Consider the following 23959-nt stretch of genomic DNA (forward strand, 5'->3'; position numbering starts at 1 on the left):
TTGGCACACACTGTTGCTGGTATGTTGGCCCATCCTCCATGCAGATCTCCTCCTCCATGCAGATCTCCTCTAGAGCAGTGATGTTTTGGGGCTGTCGCTGGGCAACACGGACTTTCAACTCCCTCCAAAGGTTTTCTATGGGGTTGAGATCTGGAGACTGGCTAGGCCACTCCAGGACCTTGAAATGCTTCTTGCGAAGCCACTCCTTCGTTGCCCGGGCGGTATGTTTGGGATCATTGTCATGTTGGAAGACCCAGCCACGTTTCATCTTCAATGCCCTTGCTGATGGAAGGAGGTTTGCACTCAAAATCTCACGATACATGGCCCCATTCATTCTGTCCTGTACATGGATCAGTCGTCCTGGTCCCTTTGTGGAGAAACAGCCCCAAAGCATGATGTTGCCACCCCCATGCTTCACAGTAGGTATGGTGTTCTTTGGATGCAACGCAGCATTCTCTCTCCTCCAAACACGACGAGTTGTGTTTCTACCAAACCGTTCTATTTTGGTTTCATCTGACCATATGACATTCTCCCAATCCTCTTCTGGATCATCCAAATGCTCTCTAGCAAACTTCAGACGGGCCCGGACATGTACTGGCTTAAGCAGGGGGACACGTCTGGCACTGCAGGATCTGAGTCCCTGGCGGCGTAGTGTGTTACTGATGGTAGCCTTTGTTACGTTGGTCCCAGCTCTCTGCTGGTCATTCACTAGGTCCCCCCATGTGGTCCTGGGATTTTTGCTCACCGTTCTTGTGATCATTTTGACCCCACGGGGTGAGATCTTGCGTGGAGCCCCAGATCGAGGGAGATTATCAGTGGTCTTGTATGTCTTCCATTTTCTAATTATTGCTCCCAGAGTTGATTTGTTCACACCAAGCTGCTTGCCTATTGCAGATTCAGTCTTCCCAGCCTGGTGCAGGTCTACAATTTTGTTTCTGGTGTCCTTCGACAGCTCTTTGGTCTTCACCATAGTGGAGTTTGGAGTGTGACTGTTTGAGGTTGTGGACAGGTGCCTTTTATACTGATAACAAGTTCAAACAGGTGCCATTGATACAGGTAATGAGTGCAGGACAGAGGAGCCTCTTAAAGAAGAAGGTGCAGGTCTGTGAGAGCCAGAAATCTTGCTTGTTTGTAGGAGACCAAATACTTATTTTCCACCATAATTTGCAAATAAATTCTTTCCAGATCAGCCAATGAGATTGTCTGGATTTGTTTTCTCATTTTGTCTCTCATAGTTGAGGTCTCCCTATGATGCCAATTACAGGCCTCTCTCATCTTTGTAAGTGGGAGAACTTGCACAATTGGTGGCTGACTAAGTACTTTTTTGCCCCACTGTATGTATATATATTTATTTATTTATTTCAGGTACTTATAGAATGCCATCCATTTACTCAGCACTTTACATATATATTGTACATTCACATCAGTCCCTAACCCTCAAGGGGCGTACAATCTAAGGTCCCTAACTCACATTCATATACAAGGGCCAATTTAGACAGGAGCCAATTAACCTACCAGCATGTCGTTGGAGTGTGGGAGGAAATCGGACTACCTGGAGGAAACCCACGCAGATATATATATATAGTATATACATGATTCTGCGCACAGATGCCGCCCTGTAGCAGTATGACTGCTGTAGGGTGGTCCTTAATAAACCGTCTTTATACACATACTGCACTTAGCTGGCACCTCCTGTCCTTCCCTACATAGCTGGTCACTCCCCGTGGATGGCTGCCGCCGGCGACTCTTTAGATTTTTAGTATATTGTGGAATTCTGGGCCTTAAAAGGACTTTGTCAGAGTAATTAGGACTTATAAGGACTCCCTTACATATTGTTTGCATTACAATTGGTCCTAGTTAAGCACCAGATCATATTGTTTTCTTTGTGGGGGGAAGCCCCCTGCACCAAAGCACCCCTCCATGTTGAGGGCATGTGTCCTGGTGTGGTTTGGGGGGGAGTGTCAATCATCTCCCCCCTCTTTCCTGACCTGCCAGGCTGCAGGCTCAGATAAAGGTCTGGTACGGATTTGGGGGAGACCTCAAGTCATTAATTTTTTTAATTATCTGTACTGTCCTGACATTTGGGGGATATCTGTACCGTCCTGACATTTGGGGGATATCTGTCCTGTGCTGACATTTGGGGGATATCTGTACTGTCCTGACATTTGGGGGATATCTGTACTGTCCTGACATTTGGGGGATATCTGTACCGTCCTGACATTTGGGGGATATCTGTCCCGTCCTGACATTTAGGGGATATCTGTACCGTCCTGACATTTGGGGAATATCTGTATTGTTCCGACATTTGGGGGATATCTGTACTGTCCTGACATTTGGGGGATATCTGTACTGTCCTGACATTTGGGGGATATCTGTACCGTCCTGACATTTGGGGGATATCTGTCCTGTCCTGACATTTGGGGGATATCTGTACCGTCCTGACATTTGGGGGATATCTGTCCCGTCCTGACATTTAGGGGATATCTGTACCGTCCTGACATTTGGGGAATATCTGTACCGTTCTGACATTTGGGGATATCTGTACTGTCCTGACATTTGGGGAATATCTGTATTGTTCCGACATTTGGGGGATATCTGTACTGTCCTGACATTTGGGGGATATCTGTACTGTGCTGACATTTGGGGGATATCTGTCCCATCCTGACATTTAGGGGATATCTGTACCGTCCTGACATTTGGGGAATATCTGTACCGTTCTGACATTTGGGGGATATCTGTACTGTCCTGACATTTGGGAAATATCTGTATTGTTCCGACATTTGGGGGATATCTGTACCGTCCTGACATTTGGGGGGATATCTGTACTGTCCTGACATTTGGGGGATATCTGTACTGTCCTGACATTTGGGGGATATCTGTACTGTCCTGACATTTGGGGGATATCTGTACTGTCCTGACATTTGGGGGATATCTGTACTGTCCTGACATTTGGGGGATATCTGTACTGTGCTGACATTTGGGGGATATCTGTCCTGTCCTGACATTCTTGGACCTCAAGAAATTAGATTGGCTGTCAGTACTTCAGGACTGATCGGTTTTCAGATCTATCCCATAGTTTGTGAACTCTATAACTTTCCTACAGATAAATAATACTTCCTAATTTGGGTTATTTTCACCAAAGACATGGAGCAGAATACATCTCGGCCTAAATTTATGAAGAACAATTATTTATTTGCAAACTTTTATAACAGAAACAAAGAAAAACTTGAGCTTTTTTTCAAAATTTCAGTATTTTATTGGTAATTTAGCAAGAAATAAAAACCCTGGCAGTGATTAAATACCACCAAAAGAAAGCTCTAGTTGTGTGAAGAAAATGATAAAATTTAAGTTTGAGTACAATATTGTATGACCGCGCAATTGTCATTCAAAGTGTGAGAGCGCTGAAACCTGGAAACTGGCCTGGGCAGGAAGGGGGTGACAGTGCCGGTATGGAAGGGGTTAATAATAATGATAATAATAATAATTTCTGATTTCAGGTTCTGATATCTCGATGCTCAGATCCCTGTTTACCCGGCAGCAGAAAAAAGTTTGGCTCTTCCATGTATAAATGCTGCTATGAGTGTTCCCCGTGTCCAGAAGGAGAGATATCCAACATTTCCGGTACAGTTTGTATTTGTTAGTAAGTGATTGTTGGACTCGGCAGACTTTACCAATGTAGTTAACCGGTTCCGTGCCGCCCTATAGCAGAAATACTGCTACAGCTCGGAACGGGTGCGCACAATCACGTATATATATGTGATTTCGCAGTTCCGGGTAGCACCGCCATTCGCAGCCTCGGCTGTCAATCACCGGGTCCCGGCTAGTGATTACTAGCTGGCACCCGGTGATCGCCGAGTATCTCCGACAGGGGAGAGACCTGTGTATAGACAACACGGATCTCTCCTCTGTCAGCTCCTGCACACTGCTTTGTATGGCTCTGCATAGCAGAATGCTTACAGTGAAACACAAACACAGCACATAAGTAACCCTTTGATCGCTCCACATGTTAACCCCTTCCTGCCCAGTGCCATTAGTACAGTGTTGGTGCATTTGATCACTGTATTGGTGTCACTGGGGATTTCAGTAACACCAAGTCAGCCCCCCCCAGTGTCAGAATGCCTGTCACACTATAATTCGCTGATCGCCTCCATTACTAGAAGAAAAAAAAAAAATTCCAGTAAATATGCCGCCATTTGTAAACACTATATATAACTTTAAACCAATTAATTTACACACATTGGGATTTTTTTTTAGCAAAGACACGGAGCAGAATACATTTTGGCCTAAATTTATGAGGAAATTAGATTATTTAAATTTTTTAACTGGACATGTTTTATATCAAAAAGTCCAAAATATAAGTTTTTTTCAAGAAAATATATTTTTTGTTTATAGAGCAAAAAATTAAAGAAGAAACAAACAAGATATACCTGTGCTCAAATCCCAAAAGCTAGTACATGCATTTACCCATCAGGTGCTAAAGGGGTGTAACCACATATTAACACTAGAAATACACCCGGGCACACCATCCCACCGATGGGTCCCAACACACCATCCCACCGATGGGTCCCAACACACCATCCCACCGATGGGTCCCAACACACCATCTCACCGATGGGTCCCAACACACCATCCCACCGATGGGTCCCAACACACCATCCCACCGATGGGTCCCAACACACCATCCCACCGATGGGTCCCAACACACCATCTCACCGATGGGTCCCAACACACCATCCCACCGATGGGTCCCAACCATTCGCTTTAGCTTAAAAGTATGTGCCGCCTCCAAAGACCAACAACCGCCTCCAGAGCCAGAACATACCGAGAATAAAAAAAAAAACACCCACACACACCCCCAGGGAGGGTGGGAGGAAAGCTCGCTCCAATGATGTTGTATCCTGGATTGAATAGGATGACCCCCCCACAACCACACCCAAAGTTGCGGAAGACCCCACCCTGCACTCCCGTCACCAATCAAATAACCTGCCCATTTTCTAACTCCCACCTACTTTTCTCTTAACCCTTTCTTGTCTTTCCTACCCCCCTCTTAAGTCATGTCTACCCTGCGCTATTTTCTTTTTCTTGCTTTTTGCTACAGGCATCTCTTTCCAATCAATGTTATTACCTCAGCCACTTCTCAACTACTCAACTTAACCTCTACATTTAACCGAATACAATGGACACAAGCCACCACTTACTCCAATGGCAACACCCTCAACCTCGCATTCTCCCACTTATGCACTCCCAGCAACCTCTTCAACATCCCTTTCTCTCTCTCTGACCACAACCTTCTCAGTTTCACACTTTCCCTGTCTCCTACCTCCCATGCTTCCAACCAGCAAATGGTTACCCGCGGGAAACTTGGCCACCTCAACCTTCCCTTCTTCATCCTGCTACTGACTGCCTTTATGATAAAATGGCTCCCCTGTCCTGCTCCCAGACCTGGGCACTTCTGACTACAACAACATTCTGTCATCCTTCCTGGACACCATGCTTCTCTCACTACAGGCCTCACCTGTCACAACCCTGGCAAACAGATGACACCAGAAGTCTCAAGAGATACAGCCGTGCTCTTGAGTGAGTATGGAGTAAAACTAAATCCCTGAAAGACTTCACCCTCTACAAATCCCTCCTTCTCAAATACAGCTCCTGCCTCCATACTGCTAATCAAACCTACTACACAAGTCTCACCAAAACCCTCTCATCCAAATCCTGTCAACTCTTTTCTACCTTTAACTCCTTACTTCACCCCACACTGCCTCCAGACACCAACTAGCTTACTGCCCAGGATATTGCCAATCATTCCAATAACAAAATCAACACAATTTGTCATGAGATAGCCAGCATCCAGCTTTCTCTCCCAATCAACACACCAAGTCCAACACCACACTCCTCCTTCAACCCTGTTACCACTGAGGAAGTTGCCAAACTCCTTTCCTATGTCCACCTCACCACCTTTCCCCTGGATCTGTCCCCTCTCAATTACTATGACCATCTTCCTGCTCCATCCTAAACTCTTAAACCCAAATCTTCAACCTTTCCCTCTCTTCAAGCACGTCTCCTTCCACGCTCAAACATGTACTGGCCACCCCCATACTTAAAAAATCCTCACTGGACCCTACCTATTTGAATAACCTAAGACCCATCTCCCTGCTCCCATTTGCCTCCAAGCTTCTTGAATGCCTTATCCACAGTGGTATGAGTTGCTACCTCATTGACAACAACTTTTTCAATCCCCTACAGTTCTGCTTCCTCCCCCAACCTTCCACTGAAAATGCTCTATTAAAACTCACCAATGATCTGCTAACTGCTAAAACCTACGGCCATTACTCCATACTCATACTCTTAGACCTTTCTGCTGCCTTTGACACAGTTGACCACCCACTCATCCTCAAAAAACTCCACTCCCTTGGCCTCCATGACTCTGCTCTTTCCTGGTTATTCTTGTACCAGTGCACTTTTAGTGTCACGTACAATACCATCTACTCTGCTCCTCTTTCTGTTGGGTTCCCCCAAGGCTCCATCCTTGGGCTCCTCCTCTTCTCTCTCTATATCTCTTCCATAGGCCAGTTGACAATCTCCCTTGGCTTCCAATCCCACCTCTATTCTTATAACACCCATATCTATCTCTCAACTTCTCAGTTCACCCCCTCAATCCCCTTACAGATCACAAATTTACTAAGTGACATATCAGTATGGATGTCACACCACTACCTCAAACTCAATCTTTCTAAAACTGAGCTTGTATTAGTTCCTCCTTCTGTATCCCCTCCCCATGACTTTACCATTGAGTTCAACAGCACAACCAATGGTCCCTTCACACACGTTTGTGTCTCACGTTATCACTGGCCTACCCTTACACTAGCTATCCCCCCTTCAGTCTGTAATGAATGCTGCTGCCAGACTAATGCACCTTACTAACCAATCCATGACTACTGCCCCTCTGCCTATCTCTTCACTGGCTTCAACTAGCCCAACATATAATTTCAAAATACTAACCACAACATGCAAGGCCATCCACAACATTGCCCCCAGCTACATCACCAACCTCATCTGCAAATATTGTTCTGTCCTCCCAAGACCTCCTGCTCTCCAGTTACCTCCTCCCACACTCATGTATAAATGTATAAATACATAAGGGGGGGGGGTATGATCTCCATGTATAATACATAAGGGGGGATATGCTCTCCATGTATAATACATAAGGGGGGATATGATCTCCATGTATAATACATAAGGGGGGATATGATCTCCATGTATAATACATAAGGGGGGATATGATCTCCATGTATAATACATAAGGGGGATATGATCACCATGTATAATACATAAGGGGGGATATAATCACCATGTATAATACATAAGGGGGGATATGATCTCCATGTATAATACATAAGGGGGGATATGATCTCCATGTATAATACATAAGGGGGGATATGATCTCCATGTATAATACATAAGGGGGATATGATCACCATGTATAATACATAAGGGGGATATGATCACCATGTATAATACATAAATGGGGATATGATCTCCATGTATAATACATAAGGGGGGATATGATCTCCATGTATAATACATAAGGGGGATATGATCTCCATGTATAATACATAAGGGGGGATATGATCTCCATGTATAATACATAAGGGGGATATGATCTCCATGTACAATACATAATGGGGGGGATATGATCTCCATGTATAATACATAAGGGGGATATGATCTCCATGTATAATACATAAGGGGGGATATAATCTCCATGTATAATACATAAGGGGGGATATGATCTCCATGTATAATACATAAGGGGGATATGATCTCCATGTATAATACATAAGGGGGGGTATGATCTCCATGTATAATACATAAGGGGGGATAAGATCTCCATGTATAATACATAAGGGGGGATTTGATCTCCATGTATAATACATAAGGGGGATATGATCTCCATGTATAATACATCAGTGGTTCATATATTATTATTATACAGTATTTATATAGCGCCAAAAAGTTTGCTCAGCGCTGTTCATTATAGTGGGGGACAGAACATGAGACAATACAGTAACAATACAATACACGAGGGGTTTGAGGGCCCTGCTCCTTCAAGCTTAGAATCTAGGAGAGAGGGGATAGTGGTACAAGAGGAAGAGGCTGTGGGGGATGGAGTGGTGGGAGGAGTGGAGGAGATCGGCTGTTAGGTGAGGGCGGGGTAGGCTTCCCTGAAGAGATGGATTTTCAGGGTGCGCCTAAAAGTGAGGAGGGTAGGTGACAGTCTGATGGATTGGGGTCTGGGCAGTTGAGAGGTCAGAGGAGGGGAGTGTTGAGGGGTTATCATTGGAGGTAGGCTAGGTGGGGTGGAGGACTGAGCATTGGCGATGTCCCTACGAATTGTGACGATCTTGTTTTGGAAGTAGTTAGCAATCTCGTGGGCGGTGTGTGAGATACTGGGTGGAGGTGGGGGGGAGAGAGTAGAGAGTTAAATGTGAAGAGCTGGTGAGGACTGGAGGAGAGGGTATTGATGAGGGTTACGAAGTAGGCTTGTTTGGCAGCGTAGAGGGAGGAGGTGTAGGTGAGGAAAGCAGATTTGTATAGGGTGTACGCTTGTTGGGATCTGGTTTTGCACCATAGTCGCTCCAGCGCACAACAGCATTGTTTAAGATTTTTGGTGTGGTCGTTCTGCCAGGGTTGAAGCAGTCGGGATCTGATGCTACGTGTGGTTACGGGTGCTAAGGAGTCTAGGGCGGCTGACAGTGAATTGTTATAAGCAGTAGTGGCCAGGTCAGCGCAGGACAGTGGAAGGATACTGTCATAGAGTCGGTCAGCTGCAGAGTGGAGGGGGGCAGGGTTCAGGTTGCGGAGGTTACGGCTGGTGATGGTTTGAGGAATGGGGGGGGGGAGTTTGAGGACAGGGAGACGGAGAACATAACGAGGTTGTGGTCAGAGAGAGGGAAAGGGGCTTTTGTGAGGTTGTGGGGGGTGCAGAGATGAGAGAAGACAAGATCCAGGGTGTTCCTGTTGGAGTGGGTGGAGGACTGTGTACACTGTGTGAGTGCAAAGGAAGAAGTTAGGTGGAGGAGTTGGGATGTAGCCAGGTTATTGACGTTGATAGGGATATTGAAGTCTCCAAGGATGATAGTGGGTAGCTCAGAGGAGAGGAAGAAGGGTAGCTAGGTGGAGTTATCATCAAGGAAGCGGGATACGGGTCCAGGAGGCCGATAGATTACTGCAATCCTCAGAGGGGTGGGAGAGAATAGCCGGTTACAGTGGGCCTCAAAGGAGGAGAATGATAGAGGGGGGGTTTGGGAGGACCTAGAAGTTGCTCAGCGGTGACAAGAGCATGCCGACCCCACCACCTCTGAGACCGCTTGGTCTGGGTGAATGGGTCCAGACGAGACCTCCATAGAAGAGTGCCGCAGGGGAGGTAGAGTCGGTGGCCTGGATCCAGGTTTCGGTGACCGCTAGGAGGTTGAGGGAGCGGGAGATAAAGAGGTCATGGATGGCGGTGAGCTTGTTGCAAACCGATCGGGCATTCAGGAGTGCACACGAGAATGGAGGGTCGGTTGTGGGGAGCAGGGGGACAGGTATTAGGTTAAGGGGGTTACGGCAGTTTGTGGAAGTAGGAGGGTGCCCTGTGGGTGAGTGAGGTGGTGAGGGACCAGGGTTTGGGGAGATGTCCCCGGCGGTTAGGAGAAGGAGGGTGAGAAAGGTGGCATGAGAGCGGGATGAGCAAGAGCGTGTGAGTCTGCTAGTGGTGGTGTGTGGGTTGGTGGAAGAGTGGAGTATTAGGAGAAGGTGGTAAGAGCCCTAGTGGGGAGATGGAAGCAGTGAGGGTGCGATGTGTAGTTGTTTTGGAGCAGTAGGGGGGTAGAGAGAAGAGATTTTGGGCATGGAGGAGAGGAGTATGAGGAGGAGGAGTACAGGTAGCATTTTAGGAGGGTAAGCAGAGTGGTGGACAGTTGAGGAAGATGAAAGGTTTCTCAGGGCGCATTGTTGTGGATAGTCCATTGTGAAGTGGCGTATCACGTTGAAGTAGCTTCTCGTAGCAGGCATTCTAGTGATTAGGATCTTTCCGTGAGTTCTCGTGCTTGGGATCGGGATGGGTAGATGCCGGGAGGGCTGCGGGTCAGGGCTGGGTTGTGCCGGGGTAGGCGATGGTGGGCCTCACCAGGTTGAAGTTGTCTATTGGGCAGGTCGAGATCATCTGTTGGGCTCAGCAGGTCCGGGCAGGGTAGCGGCCTGGAGGGTAATGTTAGGCCTTTCCAGGCTGGGGTCGTCTGGTGGGTTTGGTGGCGTGGAAGTAGGCTCACTGCGGGCTTGAGGAGATGCGAGGTGAACGTCCACAGTGGAGCTCATCGGATGGACTTGGGGTCAGGGCAGGGTTGTGCCAGGGTAGGCAAAGGTAGGCCTCACCAGGTCAAGGTCGTTCGTTGGGCTTAGCAGGTCCTGTCAGGGTTGCATCGTGGAAGGCGATGGTAGGCCTCACCAGGCTGTGGTCATCTGCTGGGTATGGCGGCATGGATGCAGGCTCGTTTCTGGTCCCTCGGTTGTTGGGGCAGCAGGAGACCAGAGGGCAGCCAGATTGGGTGCTGTAGGCTGTGTGCTGGTGGCTGGATTTTGGTGCTGTGAGCCATGTGCTCTGTCAGTGCAGGGTGCTGGGTGACCTGGAATGGTCCGAGGCTGGGTGCTGGGTGCTGGCTGGGTGCTATTTGCTTGGTGGCTGAAATGGACCCTGGGCCAAGGCTGGGTGCAGGTTGCTGTCTGTGGCACGGTGCTGGGTGGACTGGGGGGGGGGGGCTGTGGGCTGATGGAGAGGGTCCCCGGGAGCAGGCAAGTCAGCAGGGGGCGGAGCGGCGGCGATCTTGGCCGTCGATCGGCGTTCTGGGTATCAGCCGTGGCAAAAATTGAGGCCGTGGCTTCATAGGCCGCAAATCCCGGAAACTCTGGGACTGGGCTGAAACTGGCCCAGCACCCCTCCCTGGGTGCTTATCGGGGGCCACAGGGTGGTGGGGGCCCCATTGGAGTCCGCTGCCATCCGGATGGGGACATGGGCGACGGAGCTCCTGACTACAGGACTACTCCGGTCGCCATCTTCGACATATAGTGAACTCGGTGTAGTTATTCCCCCTGAGGTCATCACAGAGGACAAGGGGGCACTCTTTACTTCTGGAGGAAAAGAGATTTAATCTCCAAACACGGAAAGGTTTCTTCACAGTGAGAGCTGTGAGAATGTGGAATAGACTCCCTCCAGAGTTGGTTGTGGCCAGCTCAGTGGATTGCTGTAGGAAAGTCCTGGATTCTTTCTTGGATACACAGAATATAACTGGATAGAACATTTATAGGGAAAGTTGATCCAGGGAATATCTGGGTGCCTCTGGGGGGGGTCAGGAAGGATTTTTTTCCCCTGCAGGAGCAAACTGGATCGTACTTTGCTGGGTTTTTGTCTTCCTCTGGATCTATTGTGGGTGTAGGATTATAACTATTTGTTTTTTGGTTGAACTTTTGTCTTTTTTCTGCCATATTATAGGGCTCTAATTACACATTTATCACTTCCATCAGCTCTACCCCCACAGTTATAACCCTTTGTACCACTTGCCTGACCGTATTAGATTGTGAGCTCTTATGAGCCGGGCCCTCTTAATACTCTAGTTTTTATTGCATTGTAACTGTATTGTCTCCCTGTATATCCCTTAAAGATCTGTGTAAACTGTGGGAGCTATAAAAATCCTGTATAATAATAACAGGACAGCTCTGAATTTCTGACATAATAAACAGGTATTTTTTTAATTTTCATTCATTATTGAAACAAATGTTTACAATGGTATATTTAACAGGCCAAACGGTAGGAAAAAAGAGATGTTCATTTTCAGGGTTTTCAGACTATAAATTGAAACTCCCCATTGTCACTTTTTGTCTATTTATTGTGCATATCTTTTTTTTTCACCACATGCTAATGTGCATAATGTGCAGTCTCTACACATAGGAGTTCAACTGTGTAATTATCTATCTATCTATCTATCTATCTATCATCTATCTATCTACCAGGCCCTACCGCTCCCACAGACACCGGACCCGTAGCACCCTCAGTCGCTGGCCCGCAGCATCCGCATGCACTGGCTCACTTCGCCCACGGATGCCGAGTCCTACTGCACCTAGCTACACCTAGCCCACTCCACCTCCAGACGTCTGTCCACACCACCGACTGATGACGACCCTTCAACACCTCCTGACGCCAGGCCCTCCAGCACCTTCAGCGCCTCCTGATGCCGAGCCCTCAGCTGCTGACGCCTGGCCTCAACATCTCCAGTCACCGAGCCGCCAGCATCACCAGACGCCGTGCCTACCAACACCCCCGGACATCGTGTCCTATGACCCCTCCGCTCGCCGAACCACCGTACCCACTGAAGACGCGTCACAGCACCCACGGACGCCAGCAGACTGCATCCACAGACTGCAACGAGCCAGCTGCTCTCCACTCTCACTCTCCCCCTTCAGAAGGACTCAAATGGACTCCTCCACGGCGATACAGACTCTCCACATCATCTTGCCCTGACCTGTATCCCGCCACCTCCCCGACCTGTCCAGCACTCCGCTCACCCCAACATGCCACCTGCACTCCTCCTCCTCGTATTCCTCTCCTCCATCCCAAAATTTGCCTCCCTCTACCCACCTACCCCCCCAAACAGCTCTACATTGCCCCTTCACTTTTCCCCTCTCCGCACTATGGCACTCGCCACCTCCTCCTGCTACTCCACTCCCCCGTCGACCCACGTGCCACTATCAGACCCACACACTCCTGCACCTCCCATTCCCATGCCGCCTTCCTCACCCTTCTCCTTCTCCTATCCACTGGGGACATCTCCCCAAACCCTGGCCCCTCACCACCCCACCCCCACCAGGGACCCCCCTGCTCCCGCCTGCCGCCGCAACCCCCTCAACCTCATACCTGTGCCCCTCCTCCCCGCATCCATCCCCCCTCTCTCGGTTGCACTCCTGAACGCCCGCTCGGTATGCAACAAGCTTGCCGCCATCCATGACCTCTTTATCTCCCGCTCCCTCAACCTCATAGTAGTCACCGAGACCTGGGTACAGGCCACTGATTCTACCTCCCATGCGGCACTCTCCTATGGAGGTCTCGTCTGATCCCATTCACCCAGACCGAGCGGTCTCAGAGGTGGTGGTGTCGGCTTGCTCCTATCACCGCTGAGCACCTTCCAGGTCCTCTCTAACCCCCCCTCTCTATCATTCTCCTCCTTCGAGGCTCACTGCATCCGACTCTTCTCCCACACCCCCCTAAGGATCGCAGTGATCTACAGACCTCCCGGATCCATACCCGCTTCCTGGATGACTTCGCCGCCTGGCTTCCCTTCTTCCTCTCCTCTGAGCTACCGACCATCATCCTCGGGGACTTCAATATCTCCATCAACGACAACAACCCGGCTACTTCCCATCTCCTCCACCTAACCTCCTCCTTTGCGCTCACACAGCACACGCAATCCTCCACCCACATTGATGGGAACACCCTGGACCTTGTCTTCTCCCACCTCTGTACCCTCAACCAGTTCACTAACACCCCCCTCCCTCTCTCCAACCACCACCTCCTCACATTCTCCGTCTCCCCTTCCCCTAACTACCCCCCCAAAGTGCCAAGCCATCACCAGCCTCAACCTCCGCAACCTGCACTCGGCCCCCCTCCACTCGGCTGCCGACCGCCTACACGACAGCATCCTTCCACTGTCATGTCCTGACCTAGCCACCTCCACGTACAACGACTCACTGTCAGCTGCCCTAGACTCTCTGGCACTCCTAACCACACGCAACATCAAACCTAGACCACTTCAACCATGGCAGAACGACCATACTAAATGCCTCAAACGGCGCAGTCGCGCACTGGAGTGAATATGGCGCAAAACCAGGTCCCCTTGTGCATTCTCCCTCTACAAATCTGCCTTCCTCACCTACACCTCCTCCCTCCACACTGCTAAGCAGGCCTACTTCGTAAACCTGATCAACACTCTCTCCTCCTGCCCTCGCCAACTCTTCTCCACCTTCATTTCACTCACCACCAACGAGATTGCCACTCATTTCCACAACAAGATTGACACAATCCGTAAGAACATAGTCAACTCGCAATCTACCTCCCCCCCATCACCCCCCCCCCTCTCTCCCCTCCTCTGACCTCGCAACCACACTGCCCACACCACACCCAAGGCCCCGCTTACCGTAACCCCCCTAACAATGTACTCCTTCAGCCCTGCTACCACTGAGGAAGTCACCAGGGTCTTCTCAGAAGCCCGCCTCACCACCTGCCCCCTGGACCCTATCCCCTCTCAACTCCTCCAGTCACCCCCCTCTTCCCTTAACCACTCCCTCACCCACATCTTCAATCTCTCCCTCTCTACTGGCGCATTCCCCTCCCCCCTAAAGCATGCGCACATCACCCTCATACCCAAAAAGTCCTCCCTGGACCCCACTGACCCAAACAACCTCAGACCCATCTCCCTGCTGCCATTTACTTCCAAGCTCCTTGAGCACCTAGTCTACGATCGCCTAACAACAACCTCCTTGATCCACTACAGTCCGGCTTCCGTCCTGTTATAACCCGCCTGGCAGAGACTCTAGCAGCCCACCACACGGACGTCCTCAGGGCGCGGGGTCTAAGCCCCAGCCTTCTGTTCACCAGGGCCCCTGATGGTGGGGATGGACTTGATGCAGACTGGAACCAGGTCACGACCCCCGAGTGTGTCCTGCGGTGGTAGAGAGTACTGACAGGGGAGTGCAGGGACGGAATCTGATTGGAAGAGGCAGACCGGTACACAGGTCTGATCCGAGCCGGATGGATGGATGCTCGGGTACGGTATGCGTGGTCAGACAGGCCGGGTCGGTATTATGCGGGCAGCGAGGTACAGAAGGAGCGAGCTAGGAATAGTCAGGTCTCAAGCCAGGTTCAGGAGGGTGCGAGCAAATACAGTACCAGGGGTCAGACGAGAGAATAGTCAGGCAAGCCAGGGGTTAAGCATGAGAAGAGCAGGATCAGGAACAGGTGGAGGTCGGCAATGGAGTATACAGCAACACAGGATCAGAACAGGATACACAGCACAAAGACCAAACGGCAATTTGACATACCTCTATCCTCGTTTAAATAGCCCGCCCCACGCTGCCATTGGTGCCAGGCGAGCGTTCGTGATCGCGAGCGCGCATGCGTGGCCATCGTGATCGCGAGTGCGCATGCGCGGTCATCGCGATCGCCCGGGTCCCGCTGCCTGCAGATTGGAATGCCTCGGTATCATGCGCATGCGCCGCCCGGCGTATCGCGGCAGGGACACCGATCCCTGACATTGCCCCCCCCTATGGGCAGCCGCCAGATGCCCAACTGTCTTCTCCTGTGTGGGTGATTACGAAAAAATTCCTGGATCAGTCTAGGGGCATGAATGTTTTGGGCAGGTTCCCACGAGTTCTCCTCCGGGCCGTAACCTTTCCATTTAATAAGGAATTGGTTTTGGACTCTCCTTTTCCTGCAATCTAGAACTGTTTCCACCTCAAATTCCTCCTCCCCATCAATGTTTATGGCCTCCGGAGGTCTAGATCTCCGATTCGGGAATGGATCCGGTGTCGCGGGCTTCAACAAGGACACATGAAACACTGGGTGTATTCTGAAGGATTCGGGGAGTATGAGTTCATATGCCACCTCGTTGATTTTTCGTCTCACCTTAAATGGACCCATGAATTTTGGTCCTAATTTCCTTGATGGGCAAGACATTTTTAAATTTGTTGTGGCCAGCCAGACCTGGTCCCCCGGGTGCAGAACAAGTTCGCCCCTCCTTCTCTTATCGAAGGCCCTCTTACTATCTTCCTGAGCCTTTGTGATCGCCTCCTGAAGCACCTTGTTATTTGTTGCAAAGAATTGTAACAGATCTTGAGTAGCCGGTACTGGATTCTCAGGGATCGTGTCAGGTAGAAACGTAGGGTGGAATCCATAGTTGGCGAAGAACGGGGACTGCTGAGTAGCGGAGTGACTCGCATTGTTATACGCAAATTCGGCCTGTGGTAAGAGAGTCAGCCAATCATCCTGGAGGAATGAAGTGTAGCATCGGAGATACTGCTCCAGGGTCTGGTTGGTATGTTCCGTCTGCCCGTTGGTCTGCGGGTGGTATGCTGATGAAAATGACAGTTTGATTCCCAGAGTTTCGCACAGAGCTCTCCAGAATTTAGAGGTAAACTGAACTCCTCTGTCTGAGACGATGTCCTTCGGGATCCCATGGAGTCTTACTACTTCCTTTATGAAGACTTGTGCTGTCTCGGTGGCTGACGGTGTACCTTTCAGGGGCAGAAAATGGGCTATTTTAGACAGGCGGTCCACCACCACAAAAATGGCGGTATGGTCTTGGGATGGTGGGAGCGTGGGGTCAAAGATGCTGAGGGAGTGCAATGCTCCTGGCAGTATGGGGAGCTGAATTGGAGTGTTCCGGTTCTCCAACTAATCTGGGGATCGTGTGCCCGTAGCCAAGGAAGCCCCAGAATAATCGGAAACAAAGGGGATGCAATGGCATCCAACTGAAGGAACTCTTGGTGGTGTCCTGCCACTGTAACACAAAGGCACAGCGAGGTACAGAAGGAGCGAGCTAGGAATAGTCAGGTCACAAGCCAGGTTCAGGAGGGTGCGAGCAAATACAGTACCAGGGGTCAGACGAGAGAATAGTCAGGCAAGCCAGGGGTTAAGCAGGAGAAGAGCAGGATCAGGAACAGGCAGAGGTCGGCAATGGAGTATACAGCAACACAGGATCAGAACAGGATACACGGCACAAAGACCAAACGGCAATTTGACATACCTCTATCCTTGTTTAAATAGCCCGCCCCGCGCTGCCATTGGTGCCAGGCGAGCATTCGTGATCGCGAGTGCGCATGCGCGGTCATCCCGATTGCCTGGGTCCCGCTGCCTGCAGATTGGAATGCCTCGGTGTCCTGTGCATGCGCCGCCTAGCGTATCGCGGCAGGGACACCGATCCCTGACACGTCCCCTACACTCCACCAAAATCGCCCTCCTCAAAATCACTAACAACCTGCTAACCGCCAAAGCCAAAGGCGACTACTCTGTCTTCCTTCTCCTGGACCTCTCCGCGGCCTTTGACACAGTTGACCACCCCCTCCTCCTTAATAAACTTCTCTCCCTTGGCATCAGAGACACCGCTCTCTCCTGGTTCTCCTCTTACCTATCCTGACGATCCTTCAGCATTTCCTACAACGGTGCCACCTTCCCTTCCCTCCCCCTCTCTGTCGGGGTCTCCCAAGGCTCTGTCCTTGGACCCCTTCTCTTCTCCATCTACACCTCCTCCCTTGGCAAACTCATACACTCCCACGACTTCAACTATCACCTCTACGCTGATGACACTCAAATTTACCTCTCCACCCCTCACCTCACCCCCACAGTCTCCGCCCGCATCACTCACCTCCTAAGCAACATCTCTGACTGGATGTCGCTCCATTTCCTCAAGCTTAACCTCTCCAAAACCGAGCTCCTCATCTTTCCCCCTGCCCACTCACCCTCCCATCCTATCCATCACTATCAACAACACCACCATCAATCCCGCCCTGCAAGCCAAAGTCCTTGGCGTCATTCTGGACTCTAACCTTTCCTTTCAACCTCATGTCAAATCACTTACAAACACATGCAGGCTCCACCTCCGCAACATCGCCAAGATACGCTCCTTCCTCACCCCAGACACTACTAAACTACTAGTACACTCCCTCATCATCTCACGCCTTGACTACTGCAACTCCCTTCTCACCGGCCTACCCCAGCGCAGGCTCTCCCCGCTCCTGACCATCCTGAACTCAGCGACCAGACTCATTCACCTCACCAACCGCTCCACCTCTGCCACCCCCCTCTGCCTATCCCTCCACTGGCTCCCGATTGCCCAACGCATTAAATTCAAACTACTCACTCTGACCTACAAAGCCATCCACAACACTGCCCCTAACTACCTCACCAACCTGATTCCCAGGTACCACCCTACCCGTACCCTTTGCTCCTCACAGGACCTCCTTCTATCTTGCTTTCTGGTCTCCTCCTCCCACACACAATTGCAAGACTTCTCCAGGTCCTCCCCCATCCTCTGGAACTCACTGCCCCAGTCCATCAGACTGTCACCTTCCCTCCTCACCTTCAGGTGCTCCCTGAAAACCCACCTCTTCAGGGAAGCCTACCCCTCCCTCACCTAACAGCCGTTCTCCTTCATTCTTCCTACCACTCCATCCCCCGCAGCCACTTCCTCCTGTGCAACTACCCCCTCCCTCCTAGATTGTAAGCTCGAAAGAGTAGGGCCCTCTTACCCCTTGTTCACTGTTGTTGTTGCTGTTCTGTTTCTTGTATTGTCCCCCCTCCTCTATTGTACAGCGCTGAGTAAACCCTTTGGTGCTATATAAACTCGATGTAATAATAATAATAATAATATCTATCTCCCACACTTAACTGATGGAGATCCCATTGCTAGCTGTGAGACAACACAAGACAGTTCATTTCCTCAGAAGCTCTGACCCCGATGCTCATTGTGTTTGTATTGTTCTTCCTGCAGACAGTGAAAACTGCATGAAATGTCCTGATGATGAATGGCCAAATGAGAAGAAGGATCGGTGTGTTCCAAGAGTGGTGGAATTTCTCTCCTACACTGATGACACCATTGTTGCAGTATTTTCAGCCGTCTCCATCCTCTGTTGCCTTCTGACTGGTTTAATATTGGGGATATTTATACATTACCAGGACACCCCCATTGTTAAAGCCAATAACCGGAACCTAAGCTATCTTCTCCTGGTCTCCATCATGCTGAGCTTCCTCTGTGTCTTCTTGTTCCTCGGCCATCCAGTAGATGTGACCTGCATGCTGCGTGTCACCTCTTTTGGTGTCATCTTCTCAGTTGCCGTCTCTTCTCTACTTGCCAAAAGTATCATGGTGTGTATTGCCTTTAAGGCCACCAAACCTGGGAGTCCCTGGAGGAAATGGATGGGAACCAAACTGCCCAATTGTATCATTTGTGTCTTCTCACTGGTCCAAGTCATAATCTGTGTCACTTGGTTGTCTATTTCTCCCCCCTTCCAGGATCGAGACATTCACTCTTATCAGGGGAAGATCATCATTCAGTGTAATGAGGGTTCAGTTATCGGCTTCTACTCTGTCCTGGGATATATGGGGCTTCTGGCAGCTGTGAGCTTCATTATCGCTTTTATGGCCAGGACATTACCGGACAGTTTTAATGAGGCCAAGTACATCACCTTCAGCATGCTGGTGTTCTGCAGTGTCTGGATTGCCATGATCCCAGCCTATCTGAGCACCAGAGGGAAATACATGGTGGCTGTGGAGGTCTTTGCTATAATGGCATCAAGTTCTGGACTTCTTGGCTGTATATTCTTCCCAAAATGTTACATAATTCTGTTCAGACCTGACCTGAATACAAAGACAGTTATCCGCTGATATGTATGGAGCAACACTGGGCTACCTGTAGTTATGGCATTATCTCTATTATTATATATATATTTTAGCATTGTACTCGTGTTTGGGAATTTAAATATTTAATACTTACCTCTTCGGTTGATGGTGAGTCTAACTGAGTCTCTCTTGAAGAGCTATGGATGCCACTAGTATCAGATACTTTGAGTTTGTTGGAAACCTTGTCCCCTGCTGGGTGTAGTGATTCCTCCCATCAGCCGTTACATCCCTACAGAACAATGTAGTCACTTATTGATGAGGAACCACAGTGACCAGAGGGGGACAAAGTATCAAAAACATCCTAAAGCGTCAGATACCAAAACCACCCATCACTCAAGAGAGGGAAGATTTCTGTCATCACCTTCCATAAAGGTAAATATTAAACACGTTCTCTTAGAAGATGATTGTGATGTCATTTGTCAGTGTCACATTCATTATATTTATCATTGTATGTAGATGTATCCGACTATATCAATAAATTCATAAAGCAGTAAAGGTGTACAGAAGAATGAAGTCATACAAATTACAGGAACATAAATGACACGAAGAAAAACAGTAATGCAAACAGCAGGTCACATAGAATTAGTAGACTGAATGGAAGTTTACAGCCAGTAGTAATGGTGGAGAACAAATGTCTTCATCTTGGGGATGTAAGAGGGAAGGAAAAGGGAGTATAGAGAGGGAATTTAAAGTGGAGCTCCACCCAAAAGGGGAAGTTCCACTTGAAGCCTTTGTCCCCCACTCCCCATTAAGGATTGGCACCTTTGGGGAGCGGATACCCGAATTTGACAGGTACCCGCTCTCACTTCCCCTGCAATCGCCTGGGCAATCAAAAGCAGAAGTTGTCCTCCCCCCCTCCCTCCCCGTAGTCTTTTGTGTCACATGACAGGTCCCAGAAGACTAAGGGGCCATTCAGGAAGTGCAACGCTTCTCCCGCATGCGCAGTGGGCACCCCGGCTGTGAAGCTGCAAGCTGTCACAGCTGGGTGCCCACACTGAAGATGCCGGCGCCGGGGAGAGAAGACGGCCGGTGAAATCAGCAGTGGTGGTGAGGACACCTCTGGACCCAGGGACAGGTAAGTGGCTGTATTTTAAAAGTCAGAAGCTACAGTTTTTGTAGCTGTTGACTTTTATTTTTTTTCCATGTGGAACTCCGCTTTACGGTTAAGGCAGGGTAGAAGGAGGAGAAATACTGGAGGAGGGTAATGAACCACTTGAGCCCCAGCCACTGCATCAAAACATTTGCAGGGCTGCACAGCTGTGCAAAACCACGTTTTAAGATGTAGTTTTGCAAAACAGGTAGGGGGTGCGCGTGGGGCGAGCGCCCGCCCTACCTGTCTCGAGGGTGTCAGCAGCGGGTCTCAGCCGCCGGGTCACGGCCGGTGAATAACCGGCAGTTTCCCGGTGATTAGCGGCAATCACTGACAGAGAGCAGGGCTGCATTGTTTACACACAGCCCTGCTCTCTGTCAGTTCCCTGACAGCTCCTGACAAGCTGATCGGGACAAGAGTTTATCTGTCCGGATCAGCCTGTCCCCGTCCAGCACACACCCCGCCCCCCAGTAAAACACTCCCCTCACACAGTTAACCCTTTCAGTGAAAAAAAAATGTTAACCCCTTCCTCCCCAGTGCCATTAGTACAGTGTCAGTGGGTTTTGTTTTCACTGATCACTGTATTGTATTGGTATTCAAGCGTGCCATTATTTAGACATTTATTCAGTCTTGGAACTGGCGCATGTGGCACCGTGTGACCTAATGTGTGCCCACCATTGGAAGTGGGTGGATGCAGGGCGATATATTCTAATGGTGGGCATACCACACACTTTTTCTGGCAGTTTTCTTCTAATTTTTTCATTCATTCCACAGGCTGCATACAAAAAAAAAAAAGAACATAGCATATATACCCAACAAGGACCAGCGACGTACTGGTACATTACTGGATTTGAATGGTTATACCAGGATGATGCTACAGCTGCAGGCATCATCCTGGTGTCGTTTTTTTCAGCCGGCGATCGGCTTTCATGTAAAATCAATCCTAGTGGCTAATTAGCTGCAGGATTGCTTTTACAAGCAGTGGGAGATGATGTCCCCCCTCCCCCGCTGCCTTCCACAGCCTTCTCGGGCAGTCCCGTGTCATCAGGAGAACCTGAGAATGCAGCCGGTGTTTCTGCCAGCTGACCATAGAGCTGATTGGAGACCAGAATGGTGCCAATCATCTCTATAGTCTAAGAATTCGGAAGCTACAAGCATTTCATCACTTCAGTTTCGCAGGATATAAACAGCGCCATTTGTAAATTGGGAAAGCATCTGATCACCGATCTTGGTGACATGAGATAATGTAAGGGCAGAGGAGAAATCCAGAGTCTGATAGACCCCAGATTTCTGAAAAAAGAATATATGACAATGCCCATTGAAGTTATAGGGGATGTTTGCATTCCCTGTGATAGCATTAAAAGTGCTAAAAAAAAAAAAAGAAAGGTACAATGTAAAAATAATTAAAAAAAAAATCAAAATAACTGGAAAAAAAAAAAATTGCCCCTCCCATGCGCGCACACCTGTGTGCACAAGCCTTGACCCTGTGCCGGTATGTAAACAGCGGTTGCACCATGCATGTGAGGTATCGCCGTGAACGTCAGAATGTTGAATCAATAGAAGAATTAATTTTTTTACCACAAGTTTTTGGAAAATGACAAAAATAAATATATTTTTTTTTTTACACAAAATTGTCACTTAAATGATTTACTGCTCACACAAGCCATGGGTATATGTGGAATTACTCCCCAAAATACATTCTGCTCCTTCTCCCGAGTATGGGGGTACCACATGTGAGAGACGTTTTGTCAGTCTAGCCGAGTATTTCTTTCATATTGTATATATTCAGGAGGTTATGTGGTTTCCTTGCAGTGTATCAGCAGATTATGTTCTCATCATCTTAGCGCTGAACCCCCTTTATATTCGGATTGTACAACCTCAATGCAGAGAGTTCAGATAATGGCTCCGGGAGATCCTAAACGACCACAACAGCCATTGTAATATCTACAAATCAACATTAAAGTTTACCGTATTTTTTGCTCCATAAGATTCACTTTCCCCCCCAAAAAAGGGGGGAAAATGTCAGTGCGTCTTATGGAGCGAATATAGAGAGGTCGGACCGGAATTTCCGCCGCCGACACCAGTGTCAGAATAACGGGCTGGACACTCAGCTCTTCCCTGCAGCAGGACCTTACCTTATTCTTCCCGCGCCGCCATCTTTAGTGCGGGAACCCGGCTCTGCGCTTTGTGAATGGGACCTGTCATGTGTTCCAGAAGATGCCGGGCCATTCACAAAGTGCAGCGCTTCTCGCGCATGCGCAGTGGACACCCGGCTGTCACAGCCGAGAGCCCACACTAAAGGGAGGACACCTCCGTGGAAGTGGGAGTAGGTACCTGTCAAATTCAGGTACCCCCTCCCTCCCCAAAGGTACACAGTCTCCTTTTCATCCCCTGTAGTGTCTGCAGTCTCTGGTCATCTCCTGTACTGTGTCCGCAGTCTCTGGTCATCTCCTGTACTATGTCCACAGTCTCTGGTCATCTCCTGTACTATGTCTGCAGTCTCTGGTCATCTCCTGTACTATGTCCGCAGTCTCTGGTCATCTCCTGTACCGCGTCCGCAGTCTCTGGTCATCCCTGTACTGTGTCCGCAGTCTCTGGTCATCTCCTGTACTGTGTTCGCAGTCTCTGGTCATCTCCTGTACTGTGTCCGCAGTCTCTGGTCATCTCCTGTACTGTCCGCAGTCTCTGGTCATCTCCTGTACTATGTCCGCAGTCTCTGGTCATCTCCTGTACTGTCCGCAGTCTCTGGTCATCTCCTGTACCGTGTCCGCAGTCTCTGGTCATCTCATGTACTATGTCCGCGGTCTCTGGTCATCTCCTGTACTGTCCGCAGTCTCTGGTCATCCCTGTACTGTCCGCAGTCTCTGGTCATCTCCTGTACCGTGTCCGCAGTCTCTGGTCATCTCCTGTACCGTGTCCGCAGTCTCTGGTCATCTCCTGTACCGTGCCTGCAGTCTCTGGTCATCTCCTGTACTGTGCCTGCAGTCTCTGGTCATCTCCTGTACTGTGTCTGCAGTCTCTGGTCATCTCCTGTACCGTGTCCGCAGTCTCTGGTCATCTCCTGTACTGTGTCCGCAGTCTCTGGTCATCTCCTGTACTGTGTCTGCAGTCTCTGGTCATCTCCTGTACTGTGTCTGCAGTCTCTGGTCATCTCCTGTACTGTGTCCGCAGTCTCTGGTCATCTCCTGTACTGTGTCCGCAGTCTCTGGTCATCTCCTGTACTATGTCCGCAGTCTCTGGTCATCTCCTGTACTGTGTCTGCAGTCCATTGGTTCAGAATTTTTTCTCCTTGTTTTTCTCCTCTAAAACCTAGGTACGTCTTATGGAGTGAAAAACACAGTAATTCATTCACAAAAATGCTGTAAAAGATTGCAGCATCTGCATGGGCA

The 23959-nt window shown here is 49.5% G+C and overlaps 1 protein-coding gene across 1 annotated transcript in view; it reads left to right on the forward strand.

The window, feature by feature from the left end:
* Nucleotides 1-19975, forward strand: part of LOC149440548 (vomeronasal type-2 receptor 26-like) — a 37299-nt gene extending 17324 nt beyond the window's left edge. Inside the window, exons 2-3 of the mRNA XM_089658500.1 lie at nucleotides 3498-3621; nucleotides 18573-19975. Of these exons, the coding sequence (XP_089514626.1) occupies nucleotides 3498-3621; nucleotides 18573-19465 (1017 nt within the window). The 3' untranslated portion in view covers nucleotides 19466-19975. The remainder of the gene's footprint in view (nucleotides 1-3497; nucleotides 3622-18572) is intronic.
* The last annotated feature ends 3984 nt before the right edge of the window (nucleotides 19976-23959 follow it).

Source organism: Staurois parvus, unplaced genomic scaffold (genome assembly GCF_062004578.1).
Source record: "Staurois parvus isolate SC_StPar_1 unplaced genomic scaffold, SC_StPar_1.0 ptg001076l, whole genome shotgun sequence".
Lineage (NCBI taxonomy): Eukaryota > Metazoa > Chordata > Amphibia > Anura > Ranidae > Staurois > Staurois parvus.